Here is a 16,819-nt window from a genome sequence, read left to right on the forward strand (position 1 = left end):
GAATATACAAGTGTGCTTTACACAATTGATGTATGTATGGATTGTGATAAGAGTCGTATGAACCCCTAACAAAGCGATTAAAAAAAAGGAATTGTTTTCCATTCACTAGCCACAAACAATTCATAAACAAAATTGAGAACAATTCTACTTACATACATCAAAATAATAAAACCACCTCCATGAACAACTGCTTTCTGTGCCATAAGATGGTGCCCAGCTAATCTTACTGAGCCATTTGATCAAAGATTCTATAGAAGAACTCTGATCAAAAAGGGAAATATGCAGAACAGAATATCAAATTCTCATGGATGTCAGACTTTCTGGAGTCATGGAGTTTGATGAATTCCTGAAATTACCACCCTGAGGATAATTTTTAAGTCCTAACCAAAATATCTCCTGACATCTTAAACGCAAACAATGGTCTGACTTAGTTAGAAAATATCTCTCTTAAGAACTGTGTGAGATCAAACTGACAACCGCAACCCAAAAGATGAGATAGGAACCTTACAGGGCAGGGAGTGTGTGTTAATGAGGGAGGGTAAGGGTTGCACAACTCGAAAATGTAATCAATGTCACTGAATTGTAAATGTGAACACTTGTGAATTGGTGCATTTTGCTTAGCATATATTTTCAACAATTTTAAGATAATTAGTAAAAACCAGTGAAAAACAATATTTAGCAATAAATTTAGCAAAATTAGTGCTAGACTTAAAGAGTGAAAACTACAAAACATCATTGAAAGGCATCCCAAGTTCATAGACTAAAAGACTTAACATTACGAGAGCAATCCAATCCAAATTGAACTATACATTCAATAGTAATTTCTATCAAAAATCCAGGTGCTGTGTGTGTACATGCATACACAAATTGACAAGATGATCTTAAAATTCAGTTGGAAATATGAGAGAAACCCAGAGTGCCCACATACACACATTCCTAACTTCAAATTTTATTACAAGCAGCAATAATGAAGATAGTGTGACGGTGGCATCTATGACAGTGACACAGTTCAATGGAATAGAACCAAGAATCCAGAAACAAATCCTTAAATCAATTTTCTAAGACCACCCTGTGGAGGAAAAATAGTTTCTCTAACAAATGGTGCAGGGGCAACTGGATTTACACATGCAAAATGAGGTTGGATCCATAGCTCACATACTATACAAAAATTAATATAAATGGCCTAAACATAAGAGATAAAGCTCTTAAAAGAACACACAGATTTTCAGGACTTTCTTTTAGGCAATGGATTCTTAGCTATGATGCCAAAGTTATAGGCAATGAGAAAAAATAAACCTAATTTCATCAAACTTGGAAACTTGCACAAATTTGTTTGTGCAAAAAGATACATATCAACAAAGTGAAACGGCCACCTTACAGAATAGAAGGAATATTTGGACACCACGTATCAAAGACAGGCTTAATATCCAGAATATAAAAAGAGTTCTTAAAACATAACAAAAGCACAAATAAACAAATTTTAAAATGGGCAAAGGACTTGAATAGACATTTAATCAAAGATATATAATTCAGTGGCTCTCAAACTTCCTAATGCCGCGACCTTTTAATACAGTTCCTCATGTTGTGGTGACCCCCCAACCATAAAATTATTTTCGTTGCTACTTCATAACTGTCATTTTGCTACTGTTAGGAATTGGGTGACACCTGTGAAAGGGTCGTTTGATCCCCAAAGGGGTCTCAAAGGTTGAGACCCGCAGGTTGAGAACCGTTGATATAAATGGCCAAGATGCTCTTTTCCAAGCCATAATGAAAGACTATTTCACACCCACTAGGAAGGCTGTGGCAAGCATTGGCAAGGTGGGAGAGTAAAATGCTGCAGCTGCTATGAAAAACAGCTTGGAGGGTCCTCAAAAGGCAAACATGTTGCAGCTAGGTGCCTTCACATCAGTTCCAAATCACAGTGATCGTTTGTACAACAAAACAGAACATTGCCCAGTCCTCCACCACATCATCCTCACAGTCATTTCTACTGCTGCAGCCCCCGTGTCTGTCAATCCATCTGGGTAAGGGTTTACCTCTTTCTCTCTGACCTCTACTTTGGAGACTGGTCCTCCTGATAATGGGTCTAAATTAAATGCGACAAAGTCTCATCAGCTGAACCTCTTAAGGAGCAGAGCTGTTTGTTCTTCTGGCAGTCCATGTATTTTGCCAAAATTAAATATACTGTATATATATATATAGCACTAGCAATTACTAAGCACCTGAATATTAAGCATTATAATTACTCTCAAATCATGATGGACCACCAGGTTGTTTTGTTTGTGTGTGTGTGCTATTAAAGAAATAGTATTATATCATTGTACATGAAGGTATAGTCCATACTCAATCAATGCTTATTTATGCAATTCTTACTAAATGCTAGTTAGACTTCTAGATCCAGGATACATTTAATATAAAAAGTACATTGAAAGAGCAGTTCTGTCCTGTCCTATAGGGTCACTATGAACTGGAATCGACCCAATAGCAGGATGAAAATTAAGAGTTAATGCCTAATGGAAGGTGCCTTGGTAGTGCTGTGGCTGCCAACTGAAAAGTTAGTAGTTCAAATCCACCAGCTGTTCCAAAAGAGAAGGATGAAGCTCTCTGCTCTCATAAAGATTCAAAATCTTGAAACCCTAAGGGCCTGTTGTATATGGTTACTGTGAATCAGAACTGATTCAATGATACTGGGGTTTTGGTTTGGGTAACGGCTAACAGAAGAAGTCCTGATGGCACAGTGGTTTAGGTCCTTGGTTGCAAAGGGTTGGAGGTTCAAACCCACCAGTGCTATATGGGAGGAAGGTGTGGCAGTCTGCACCCATAAAGCCTCAGACACGCCACAGGGGAAGTTTCCACTCAGTCTTATGGGTTCGTTATGATATCAACTGGACAGCACTGGATTCCAACAGCTAATGATATTATCTTTTCATGTTGTTCATTTGAACATCCTCTTTGGTAAAAAAACGATATTAACATTTACTTGTCAAGACAACCCCAACTAGTCCCGTTTTACAGACGAAGCCACAGAGAGGTTAATTAACTTGTCCAACACCACAAAATTAGTCATTTTAAAGGCCAGAACTCAAAATTTGGCAGCCTTATGCAGCCCTGTCAAACCATTTACTATGCTGACTTAAATAATAATATGATTCTAACCATATAAGGCAAAAATAACACAAGGCCTCTTACCCAAAGAAAATGGGACCCATACTTGATCAGCCAATTTAAATAATCACTTAACTGGAAGAAAACACATTAATTACTTACCATTTCATTTCAACATAAAACATACGCATTTGTTCAGCAATCTTTTAAGTCCAGCCTTTCCTTTTAGAAACAGGTCTATTAGTGTTCTTAATCTTTTTCCCATAAACCGTACTAGTATATTCATTCAATTTCTTAAAAAAGTAAAACTTTAAATACTTGACAAGCGCCGAGTACCAAAATTCTCTTCTCCCAATAATTTTTCCAAACTCATTTATAGTTATCTCACCCACACCTAACTAAACAGCAATTTTCAAAGCCACTTGCCTTTATGACACCTTCCCTAAGCATTTCGTTTAGTTTTCAAATAAAGGAAAACTGCGCTGGTATTTTATTGGCTTACAGAATAGTTCATTAAGTTTATGTGACACAGATAAATGGCACACACCAGCTTGTAGACAAAAACAACTGACTCTTTTCCAGGGTATGATTGACTTGGTGGGAACCGTAGCATTTGGGCACAGTAGATCTTGGCTGTGGAAAGGATCTGCTGTCATAGTCAAGTTAAAAGAAGGTGAAAGAGAATGTCTCCCCGAAGTGCGTGTAAATCTGTATATGCAGAAGAAAGACGTGTACAAAGGATACACAACAAACCTGGGGTTTGGATGAGGGAAGTATGTTGAGATTTGGCTATTTTTATACAATATTATGTTGCAACAAATTGCAGCAAGTGAGCATTACTTGGTAGGCTTTTTGTTCAAAAGAATGGTGTCAATTAATTATATAATAACTAATATTATCTATTAGGAAAGAAGCTTAAAAAAAGTGAAACATTGTCTAAGGTTTCAGAACTCACCCAAAACTAGGTTAATTCAGGTTTTCCTAAACAGTGTTTCTCAACCTGTGGGTAGTCACCCCTTTGGGGGGGGCGGGGTATCGAAGGACCCTTTCACAGGGGTCGCCCGATGCATAACAGTAGCAAAATTATAGTTATGAAGTAGCAATGAAAATAGGAGGAAATGTATCAAAGGGTGTCACAGCATTAGGAAGGTTGAGAACCACTGGCCTAGAATTTCAAATTTCATGTTTTCTCCATAATACCAATTTCCCTGGCAAAACTCTCAAACAGTTCACTGTGATTAAAAGAAAAAGGCCACACAGCACCATGTATCCCCACCCCCAAACAACTTTATAAGTAATAAAAAGTCAGAGGGAGCCAAAAGGAAAAATTTCAAAGTGAGCTATAAACTTAAATTTTATAACCTCTTGTGCAGGGTTAAATTCGCATTTAAAAAAAAAAACAAGATGTACACAGGATAGCCACTGAAAAGGATAATTCTTACTCTTCTCTACGCAGAGAAAGTATCTTTTTGCCCTCAAATGGTCATGCTTTTAATCCCTTCTCTCTCAGTCCAGGTCATCTTTCTCCAGGTGTTCAAACAGCAATGCCGAGGCTACAGTCGCACTAAAGGAGTCTCCTATTTTAAATGGGGGGGGGGGATGTATTCTGACCTTAAATCAGCCAGAAAGTAACCTCCATATACCTGCAGAAGCTCTGAAATCTAAGTTTCTATTCTTTTCCACTTGAAATGGCTTAAAGGTCTGCGTTATTTATTCATACTCAATTAGTTCCAAAATAAACAGAAGGGCTAACCAGAGAAAAATCTTGGAAGACATCAATGGACTGAGAAGCATGATAAATAGGTCCTAGAAAATACCACTAATCAACTCATGTATCACACAAAGAGCGAAACAGAGAAAACCTAAGACTTCAAAAATATTTTATTTGTATCAATTTCAATATATCAAATTAGGCAACACATCAAAAACCTGTTCCTGGCAAGTGTCACCTTGTTTTGTCCCGACCTCTGTACAGATACCAAACATCCTCCCTACTGTGAATGAAGCAAACCTGAAACCTAGGATTGTGTCACAACCTTTTTGAAAAAACCTTAGATGGTTCTCCACGCCCACAGAATAAAATTTAAACCACTGTGCATAACTTTGAAAGGCCCCTAAAATTTGGCTCTAATTTAAAGTTTCCAATCTTATTTTCTATGCCTAATTCTCAAGACCCCTCACAATAGACATATTCCACCTTCTGAGTTTGTATGGGTTAGCTTTGGACACCCTAGACACCACTTGTTGAAACTGTATTCATCCTTTTTATTAGGTAGAGTCTGGCTAAGAAATCCCACTCCAGACCCATTAAAATTCGAATCCCATCTGACTACTGAATAGTTTAGAGACCACCTTGAGCAAATACTTCAATGGATCTGTTTCCTCATGAACAAATAAGCATATTGTGCTCTACAAGGCTACTGTGAGGTAAATGCATTGTTTACAATTATCTAGCACCATGCCTAAGGAATGCCGTTGCTATTAGATGCAGCCTAGCAGGTTTAACTCACCACAACCTTAAGTGCAACTGAAGCAAATACTGGCCTGGACCCTGTTGCTGTATTTTGAACCAATCTCCTTGAGGATAAATGGTAACTAAGTCATTCTTCTTCTCTCCTCCTCACAGTACTTTGTTTATACCATATTATACCAAGAACACTAATATCTTGGTGGAAACTTATTTATGAAATTTTCAAATCTCTGCCAGTTTTTTTCCTTCACTTTTAGAAATTCAGTTTCCTTATTAATAAAATGATCAGTAGTTAACATTTTATAAAGCAATTGAGAAGAGTCAATTATATAAGTTATCTGGCATAATTCTTGACACCAAGTAACTTTCAAAATATGTTTAATGATAACCTGGATGACGAATCTGACTCAGAGATTGCTTAAAGAATACATACAACGGGGCTTCAAAAAGTGTGGGAAAATCCTATATTTTAATTCCATTTTTCAATGAACTTTCAAAGCCCCTTCATATAAATATAAAAAACAAATTTCATCAAGAAATCTCAACATAACTTTAACCTGTTACCCAGCTCTCTTCCAGATTTAGATGCACTCGATAACAAAACAGATTCTTAATGCACTTCGTAGCTCAGAAATACTACACTATCTAGACCACATGCTCACTTCCAGTCAGATTGAGATCATGATTTACATACAACATCTACACACACACTTTAGCCAGAAACACTAGAAGGGGTATAGGAGTCTGTCACAGCTAAACCAAACTCTGAAATTAGTGATCTACCAAAAGGGAAGTTGAGCGTCCAATGTTTATACATTCTTTGATTCTAATTTGCTAGGTCAAAAATTTCTAGACTCAAGAAGTGATCCTATGGGGCCAAGCAGCACTGCCCCCTATGGTTTCCAAGGCTGTAAATCTTTTTTTTTTTTTCCCCCACCCCCCAGCTGTAAATCTTTACAGAAGCTGACTGCTACATCTTTCTTCCATGGAGTTACTGGTGGGCTCAAACCGCTGACTTTGGGGTGAGCAGCCCAATGCTTAACCATTGTGCCCCCAGGGCTCCTCTCTAGTCCAAATTACCCTAATCTGAACTAGTCTGTGAACAATGCTGTAGTGGCTCCATGGAGGGATGCTTGTTTTCCATGGCAGAGATTTGGTTTGATGTTTAATTTTTATTTTTATTATTTTTAAAACTCAGTTTATTGGGGGCTTGTACAACTCGTATCACAATCCATACATCCATCGTGTCAAGCATATTTGTATATTTGTTGCCATATCATCATTCTCAAAACATTTCCTACTTGAGCCCTTGGTATCAGCTCATTTTTCCCCTCTCCCTGGCTTGATTTTCAACTAGTGCATCTCACGCACAGCCACCTCTCATCCAGTCCCTTGGTGGAGACTTTGCATGTTGCTATACTGCTGAATATGTTTCAGTAGTGCATCCAGATGTAAACAAACTCGGATGAAAGGCTGGTGATCAAAAAAAATAAAAAAAAGAAAGGCTGGTGATCTACTTTTTCAAACCAGTCAATGAAAACCTCATGGATCTCACAGAAGTCCAGTTCCCAACTGATCATGGGGACAGTACAAGATCAGGTATAGTTTTGTTCTGTTGTGCATGGGTTTGCCTAAGGCAAGGGCCAACTTGAAAGCTGCTGACACCATCTATGTAAGTAACTTGTCCTTTTGCACATTTACTCTGTAGCTGAATTAAAGAGGGGAGGGAGCCTCACTGAACCTTCGAAAGGAATCATAAAGAAATCTACTCAAAGAAATTCGAGAAAAATAAGAGCCTGTACACCCACTCACCCACACTTACACAGACAATACAACAGCATTTGCATCCTATTCTCTTGGCTCTCCGTGGACACTTGTGTAAGTCTGACAGCATAAAGTCAAGAGCCCAGGTAAGATTCTGAAAGATGGACCTGGTTTTTAACCTGGTACCACCACTTCCTAGTCGTGTAACTAAGCAGATCCTTTTCCTGTAAAGCAGGGGCTGTAACAGCATCAACCTCAAACGGTTGTTGTATTAAATGAGGTCTGAAAAGTATTTAACAGAGTGCTGCTAGTCACCTTGAATAATAAACAGTGCTCTACTCAGCAGTGCCTGGGCGCTGAGAAGCTTGATAAACACTGTTGAATGAATGAGTACTCAGCATATTTCACGAGAGGAAAGAAGCATACCATTAACTTGAATTCTAGACTAGGATGAACGTCTGGGAGCACTGCACAGTTTATAAGAGACCTTCTACATCCACCAGCTCTGAGCTCCCCAACCTCCTTAGGAGATAGACATCCTTAAGATGTACACTCAGAAAGAAAGAACGGGGTAGCCATCAGGGCCCAAGACAGCATAGGCTACCCACCCTCATGGCCTCTTCCAACCCGCGCTGAGATCCGTGCCTGGGGTCTAATGCTCTTAACCCCGCTTCCAGTGCAAGGCGGCACCCCGCAGAGGCTGGGGGTAAGGCCCGCGCGAGGCGCTCGACCTGAGCCCACTGAGGCTACTTGTTTCGTGCCCTTGGGTGGTGTCCGCCCATACCTCCAGGACGGGGGACCTGTCTTGAGGGGCCTCCCGCTCCCACCAGAGCGTGCAAGACAGATCTCGAGCGCATCAGTCCATGTCTGTGGACATGACCCGGGACGCAGGCAGGGCGCTGTCGGAGACCACAACTGAAGCCAACTCTGCGGCGGGGATCGAGCGTCTCGGTTGGCACCACATAGTAGGAGTTGGGCGAGAGGGTCCCGACCGGTAGCCGGGCACGGAAGGAGGGTTGGCAGGCGCCGCTGAGGGGAGCTAGGGAAGCTGCTCCTCTGAGGGTAGAGGGGCAGCGGAGAGGCAGGTCTGCCTCAGCGATGGCTAGAAGGCCGGCAACAGACAGAGGATCGGGCTCCGGGAGAAGCGGGGCAATTGGCGCCTGGGGGGGAGGGGGCTGCCCGCTGGCTTCAGAAGGACCCCGGGCCTAATCTGCAGAGGATTTCTGGCTCTCCTAGAGGCCCATCCCCATCCCGAAGCGGCATCGGCCGCACCGAGCACTCGCTGCTACCTGAAACTGTAGCAGCTTTTCTGTCTGCTCCTGGGTTAGATCCCGCTCCTCAGGCGCCGCCATTTTGCCGCCGCCTCTACGCTTCTGACCGGTCCGCACCGTCACCCGCCGGAACTGACTTCAGCGGCAACCACATCCGGTCTGAACGGCCACTGGGTTGTAACTGCGTCTGCGCGTGTTGGCCCACCTTCTGTAGCGTAGCCCGACGTAACTGACAGTTCCCACCAGCAGAGGGCTCCACTCTCGGGCCCACCCCGAGCACTTCCGGAAATTGCCGAGGAACGGTCGAGTTCTCAACGCCCTTAGGATGAAAAGCCAGGAGCCCGAAGGCCGCTGAATAGATCCGCAAAGAGCCGCGAGAACCCGAATGTGCCTCGAGGAGTTCCGGAAATTCCCGAATCCACTCGCCTGAGTTCGGCTGCTCCCGGTCTACTCGCCAGTAATCTCCGATATTCCTGGAGGTTCTGAAAGCCCCGAACACTTGGGGGGCGTTGCCAATGCTGCCTCCAAACGGAAATTGTGGAAAACTTTGGTCTCGCTTTCAGTATTATTACCAGGAATGATTGGAACCCGCTCCCTTGGCCCTATCAGCCTGCGGCTGAGCCATCCATCCATGGGGCCTGATTTAGACCTTCCTGTGTCTCCAAATACCGACCCGGCCCAACTAGCAGATTATTCTAGGACTCAGATTAGGAGATTTAGGCTCAGTTTCTAGTTCCCACCCGGCAATTGAAAATGCTGAACATCCTTGGGCAAATACCTCCCCTTTCTTGGCATTCTCATTCCAGACAATCCTTTCTTTTTCTGTGTTGCTTCCACTGCTATGGCCCCCCCATTCAGTCTGCACACGCTCCTTGTCCCTTCCAGCCTGCCATCTCACGTTAGGCCTCCCTTTATTACTTCCAAAATTAGCCCTGGAGGGGTAGGGGTTGCCTGTTGAGTTGCTAACTGCAAGGTCAGCAGTTTGAAACCACCAGCCGCTCTGCGAGAGGAAGACTGTACTTTCTATTCCTTTAAAAGAGTTACAGCCTCTGGACCCCAAAGAGGCAGTTCTACTCTGTCCCCAGGGTCAGTGTGAGCCTGTCCTACTTGTCCATGGCAGGGTGGTCCCCATGTGCAGACTGCTTCTGGTGAGGCAGAGCCCCAAAGTTCTCTGAGAGCTGTTGGGTGAAGAGTGCGCTAGGATAGAAGGACTCGAGGTTTCACTTTAAGCAATCACTAGGTAAAGTACCTGCGACGTCCCCTCAGAGCCTCTAATTAAAAAACCAAGATGCTCACAGTTTTGCAGTGGTGGTGCTACTTTCTGATACGCATCAAAACATTATTGTTATTGTATTAAAATTGCCTGAGTGTATTAGGAAATGTTGGGTTTTTTCTTTCATTTTTTTATAAAAGACGCTTTTATTGAGTACCTTTGTACAATTTTTCATCATTTTATTGAGAGCTCTTACAGATGTCATACCATTCCATAGTTTAATCACATCAAGCAGTATTGTACAATTGCTATCACAATCAGTTTCAGAACATTTTCTTTCTTCTTGAACTCCTTGCTATCAGCTCCCCTCCCTCCCCATCCTACCCCTCAGGAACCCTAATTATTTTTTCCTATAATAGATTTTTATTGTGCCATATTTTACATGATCCAGTACACACACTCACATACAATTCTCTTGTTCAATCCCATCGATGTGGGGTTATACAGTCATCAATGCTATCAGCTCCCTATCCCCCCTTCTCCCCAGCCCTCTTCCCGTACCCTCAGAGAATCATTATGCCTTTTTAAAAAAAAAACAAAAATCATTTTATTGGGGCTCTTACAGTTCTTTTCACAATCCATGCATCCATCCATTGTGTCAAGCACATTTGTACAATTGTTGCCATCATCATTCTCAAAACATTTTCTTTCCACTGAGCCCTTGGTATCAGCTCATTTCCCCCCACTCTCACCCTCCCTCCCTCATAAGCCATTGATAATTTATAAATTATCTTTATTTTTCCATGTCTTACACTGACCGCTGTCTCCCTTCACCCACTTTTCTGTTGTACATCCCCATGGGAGGGGGTTATATGTCGATCATTGTGGTCGATTGCCCTTTCTCCCCCACCTTACCCTTACCCTTACCCTCAAAAAACCATTATCCCCCTTACTGTTTCTGAAGGGTTATCGATCTTGGCTATCATGTACTGAACGATTTTAAATATACAAGTGAACATATGCCAATCTGATTAAGGAGGTAAAACAAATACAAATCATAATACTGAGAGGAAATATAAAAGAACTAAAAGATAGTTATGTGGTTCATCAGTGCTATAGCACACCAGGAAATGTTTGTTTAATGTTTCTTTTTTTTAAATCATTTGATTGGGGGCTCGTACAACTCTTTTCACAATCCACACATACAGCCATTGTGTCAAGCATGTTTGTACATTTGTTGCCATCATCATTCTCAAAACATTTGCTTTCTGCTTGAGCCCCTGGCCTCAGCTCCTCATTTTTCCCCTCCCTCCCCACTTCCCCCTCCCTTATGAATGCTTGATAATCTATAAATTATTATTTTGTCATATCTTACCCACTCCATTCACCACTTTTCTGTTGTCCGTCCCCCGGGGAGGAGGTTATATGTAGATCCTTGTCATCGGCTCCCATGTTTAATGTTTCTTAATGCACAGAAAGGTACATTGTATATGAGGATGGAGACTTCCAAAAGTTCATGGGAAAATTTCATTTTAACTCCATATTTCTAGAACTTCTTTTTTTCCCCTAGAACTTCTTAAAACCCTCTCCCATGATATATTTGATTAATTGACATTAGATAAGAGCTGTGTCTGTTATAATTGATGTACAAATTTGACAGATTTCTGAATGGAACTAGTTAGTAATCTGGGAACTGTCGGTGCTTCATCCTTCGTGTGCACACAAATTCATAACAATGCCCAGGAGTTTTTCTTATGTCCTTAGATAAGATTGGAAGGGAAAAGCACAAAACTCGAAGGAGAATCAGTGAACAGGTTAACAAAACTAGCTGGCTCCTCCTTGTGATTTTGATCTAATTTCATATTTGGCTTTATTGAAAACATGACCGACGTCCTAAAATTCAAGTATGATATATTCAGGAAACAAATAAGTTCCTAGACACTATGTTTTACCACTTGGAAACCTCTTTTTGTTGACATTGAGACAGGCTAACCTAACTGATCAAACCCCCACTCTTCTGGACAAGCTCCTTTCCCCAGTGCAATCAGATCTGAAAGAATTCAGGTACCCTTATGAAAACGATGGCATTTGTGATATACATTATGGTCTGCAGCGTTTCCTGTGAAATGGCCTCTGGATAATTTACTTAAGTAAGGAAGTCAGCCACAGTCCAAACAAATAGTGACAATCATGCTATTCCTGTTCGAATGACTTCAAGACAAAATGAGTTGATCCAACTGTCCGAGTAGCCAAGCATGCATAGAGGCTATCATTCCGCCACCATGATCTTCAGGGACGTGGACTGATGACCTGACCCAACCCTACCCGCATGACATTGCAGAATAGAGTCTGCTCACCAGTAGCAGACCCCCCAGAACAGACTCCATCTTGGAGGGGCTGTTGCTTACACCCCTAATCAACATGACTCCGCCCAAAAAGGCTATTTTCCTGGGTATCCCTACCTATGTAATGAATCAACAAATAACCCTTCCTCCCCCAAATCTCTGAGACTTTAGCAGCCCTTTCTGTCCAGGGAGATAGGGTTGCGTGTGGCACAGGCTGCTTTACCTCCCTCTCCAAACCCTTCTCCTAGGAACTTTTGCTTCTGTGGAATTTTTTCACATGTCTGGATATTCTTAGGATGAGGTATAATCCCTGCCTTTTAATGTTGGCTGGGGAATAACATCCCCAGTCCCAGCAGTACAATTCACCATCTTTAATAATGTTGTGGCACAAGTGACCTAGATAAGGTAGTGCAAAATCAGAAGCCTTCTGGAATTATTGCATGACTCTGACTTAAAATGTATTCTCAGGTGCAAAGATATCTCAAATTAAAATATAATAATGTAGATCGATCTTTTAAGGCAAACAGGACAAAGACAAGACAAAGGCTAATCATCCAGATAAGGGAAACTATGACAAGGCCATATGGTTCAAGGATTCTCAATCATGAGTCTACTTAAATAAGACATTAAAAATAAAGGAAACTATTACAACATGATGATTGGTGGAAGATGAATTAATTACAGTTGCAGACAGGACTACAGAAGTGGAAAAGGGACTATGTTTGGCATATGTATACTACTGCGGATTAGAGAAGTGTACAAGATGGGTCAGGGCCCTCAAACCAAGACAGTCAGCTTATGACTCATGAGTATTTGAAGCTAACACTACTTGCCTGTCAGTTTGTCCATACTGTGGTGATTTGTGTGTTGCTGTGACGTTGAAAGCTATGTCACTGGTATTTCAAATACCGGCAGGGTCGCCTAGAGGAAATAGGTTCAGCAGAGATTCCAGACTGAGCACAGACTATGAAGAAGGAGTCAGTTTCCACTTCAGAGGAATTAGCCCCTGAAACCCTGATTGATAGCATCAAAACATTGTCAATACTGAAAACTTCGTGAATAGAAGCCGAGCATTGTCAGCGCAGTGCCAGAAGATGAGCCCCTCAGTCAGAAGGCACTCAAAGTATGACTGAGGAAGAGCTGCCTCCTCAAAGTGGAGTCCACCACAGTGATGGGAGGGGAGTAAACTTACTGGAGGAATGCCTTCCAGACCTGCATGTGCAATGGTAAGAACTGCTACCATCGATTGAAGAACCAGAACTTGGAAGGTGCAAAGTATGAATCCAGGAAAATTGGAAGCTGTCCAAGATGAAATGGAATACATTTCATTTGACAGAGATGGCAACATGCTAAGTGTCAGTGAGCTAAAACGGACTGGGATTGGCCATTTTGAATAAGAAAAGCATATGTTTTATAGTCAGGGAATGACAGATTCAAGAGAAATGGCATGGCAATAATCGTCAAGAGTACATTTCAACATGAATCTTGAAGTACAATGCTGTCTGTGATAGCATAATATCTATCCACACCGAAGAAAATCCCACCAATATTATTATTTAAATATGCACACCAACCACTAGCGCTAGCGATGAGCAAAACTGAAGAATTTTACCAACATTTTCAGTATGAAATTGATTGAACAGTCCACATGGAAGAAGCACACCAGCCTGTATGATCATGAGGTGTGGATGGGATCAGGTATCAGGCATCATAGACCCAGAACAAAAAATCATTCCAATGGGAATGAGGGAGAGTGCACAGTGGCGACCCAAAGCCCATCCATCTGTAAGCAATTGGACATCCCCTTACAGGAAGGTCACAGGGGTGGGGTGGGGGTGGAGATGGGCCAGTCAGGGTGCAGGATAGCACCGATGTAACATACAACTTTCCTCTAGCTCTTTAATGCTTCTTCCACCACCCCCCACCCCCACTATCATGACCTCAATTCTACCTTACAAAGACAGCTAGACCACAGCATGTTCTCTGGTACAGATAAGAACTGGAAACACAGGGACTCCAGGACAGACAAACCCCGCAGGACAAATAATGAGAGTATCCATACCAGGAAGGTAAGGGTAAAGTAGAGGGAGAAAGGGAGAACCAATCACAATGATCTACATATAACCCCCTCCCAGGGGGCGGACAGCAGAAATGTGGGTGAAGGGAAACAGCGATCAGTATAAGACATGACAAAAATTTTATAAATTATCAAGGGTTCATGAGGGAGAGAGGGTTGGGAAGGGGGGAAATGAGCTAATACCAAGGGCTCAGTATAAAGAAAATGTTTCGAGAATGATGATGACAACATATGTACAAATGTGTCTGACACAATATATGTATGTATGGATTGTGATAAGAGCTGTTAGAGCCACCAATAAAATGAGTTTAAAAAAAAGAAGAATATTGTGGCATCAGGATTAGAGGAAGGCTAATTAATAACCTGAGATATGCAGATGACACAACCTCGCTTGTTGAAAGTGAAGGCAGTTGAAGTACTTGCTAATGAAGGTCAAGGATCGCTGCCCTCAGCATGGCTTGCAACTCAATGAAAAGAAGACCCAAATCCTCACAACTGTCCAATACATACCATCATAATAAGTGGAAGGGAATTTGAAGTTGTCACAGATTTCATCTGGATCCACAGTCCATTACCATGGAAGCAATAGTCGAGAGATCAAAGGACCCATTGCATGTGGTCAATCTGCTGCACCAGACCCCTTTCAAGTGTGGAAAGGCAAGCATATTACTTTGAGGATTAAGCCATGGTGTTTTCAAGTCACTTGAATGCATGTGAAAGTTGGACATTGAATAAACAAGGCCAAAGAAGAACTGAGGCATTTGAATGACGGTGCTGACAAAGGAGATGGAAAGTACCACCAACTGCCAAAAAGACAGACACATCTGTCTTGGGAGAAGTCCCGCCAGAGTGCTCCTTAGAGGCAAGGATGGCGAGACTTGGTCTCACGTATTTTGGACACGCTGTCAGGAGAGACCAGTCTCTGGAAAAGGACGTCATGCGTGGCAAAGAAGAGAGGCAGTGAAAAGGGGAAGGCTCTTGACAAGAAGGATTGGCACAGTGGCTGCAAAAATGGTCTCAAACATCAGAACAATTGTGGGGGTGGCGCAGGACAGGACCGTGCAGTGCTTCATGTTATTGTAGCTAGACGTCGGAATCAACATGAAAGCACCTAGCCCTGGGCCTGAGTCCCCCAAATTATATTCATCAAGAGTGCACCCAGGCAAGTTCCTAAAGGTAAGACTGCCTCTCCCTGAGCTGGCTAGAGGAGTGATGCTAATCCACTTCCAAACACACTCACTCTGGCTGACGGCTACACTTCTCACACTGCTGGTCTAATGCTGAGAATTTAAGCTCTATTACAAACCTAATCCCTGTTGGGTTATAAAAAGACCAAAATAAACACACACACAAAGACACACTTTCTGTGTGTGTGCATTTGTCTCTCTCAGGTAGAGGTCTTGGGCAGGGGCTGGGAACAGGGATGAAGAGACATAATTCAAGATAGCTATAAGCCAAGGAACCAGGGAACCCCTGGGACTACCAAGAAAGGAGATACTGACAAGACCAAAACCCGGTTCGAACTTTTAGCCCCTAGGACTGTGAAACGAGAAACTGCCGTTTGGGTATTTGTGTTACAGCAGCACTAGGAAACCATGGCAACTCTTTTAGTTATCAATGCTGGAAACCCAACTCAAGCCAAGGTAGGAGAGCTTCCTGGACTGGCCAAGAGAGACATGCGTGGACAGAGTGGCTAAGCATTGGGCTGTTAGCCGGTTGTTCCGTAGGAGAAAGTTGTGGCAGCCCTACTTCGCTGAAGACTTCCAGCCTTGGAAACCCTGTGGAGCGAGTCTGCTCTGTCCTATAGGGTCAGTGTGAGTGGGAATTGGGATCAGCAGCAATGGGTTTGGTCTCGTTTGGGTTATCCATGCACGGGAGAGGGTGGTACATCCCTGGGGGCAACAGAAGCATCATGCCAGAACCTGTCCCAGGCCTCGCTTATGTCTCTTTACTTGTATCCTTTCTGATGATAGTAAATGAATGGCTGTAATCGTCTCCATAAATGTTGTGAACATTCTAGAGAATGAAAGAGCTCACGGGGGACAATGAGATCGTACTTAGCTTGTGGTAGTTAATTTAGAAAAAGGCTGCCCAGGCAATCTGTGAAAAAGGACAAAATCCTTCTCATTTGTGTTTTGACTGAAGACTGACCTCGCTCTCAGTGATAACTGGAGTCAGAGAGGGCCATGTGAAGTGACTAACAGGGGGTGCACTGGAGATGTGGAAAAGCGACACTCGGATTCATTTCCAGGTGGGATTTAGGTTCTCACTGACCCTTGCCACACAGTTAGCCTCTCTAATGTAGTTCAGATGCTCCCCCAAACCCAAACCCACTACTGTCGAGTCCATTCTGACTCATAGGGACCCTGTATAACATTTCAGAGACTATAAATCCTTCCAGGAGTGGGGATACTCATTTTCTTCCCCAGTGCACTTGGTGGGTTTAAATTGCTAACCTTGAGATTATCCGTCCAGTGCGTACCCAACCGCAACCCCCGATCCCATGACCATAATTGGTAACGACATTTCATGCAGGAACCGCCAGTCAGCTCCCTCAGATACGGGCAGAATCAT

The 16,819-nt window shown here is 42.6% G+C and overlaps 1 protein-coding gene across 1 annotated transcript in view; it reads right to left on the reverse strand.

Moving 5' to 3' along the window:
* FAF2 (Fas associated factor family member 2) overlaps positions 1-8,705 on the reverse strand; it is a 76,156-nt gene extending 67,451 nt beyond the window's left edge. The window contains exon 1 of the mRNA XM_004696809.2: positions 8,629-8,705. Within this exon, the coding sequence (XP_004696866.1) occupies positions 8,629-8,691 (63 nt within the window). The 5' untranslated portion in view covers positions 8,692-8,705. The remainder of the gene's footprint in view (positions 1-8,628) is intronic.
* Positions 8,706-16,819: the final 8,114 nt, after the last annotated feature.

This window comes from Echinops telfairi, unplaced genomic scaffold (assembly GCF_000313985.2).
Source record: "Echinops telfairi isolate 266 unplaced genomic scaffold, ASM31398v2 ScPeMD7_7469;HRSCAF=8507_0, whole genome shotgun sequence".
In the NCBI taxonomy this organism is placed as follows: domain Eukaryota; kingdom Metazoa; phylum Chordata; class Mammalia; order Afrosoricida; family Tenrecidae; genus Echinops; species Echinops telfairi.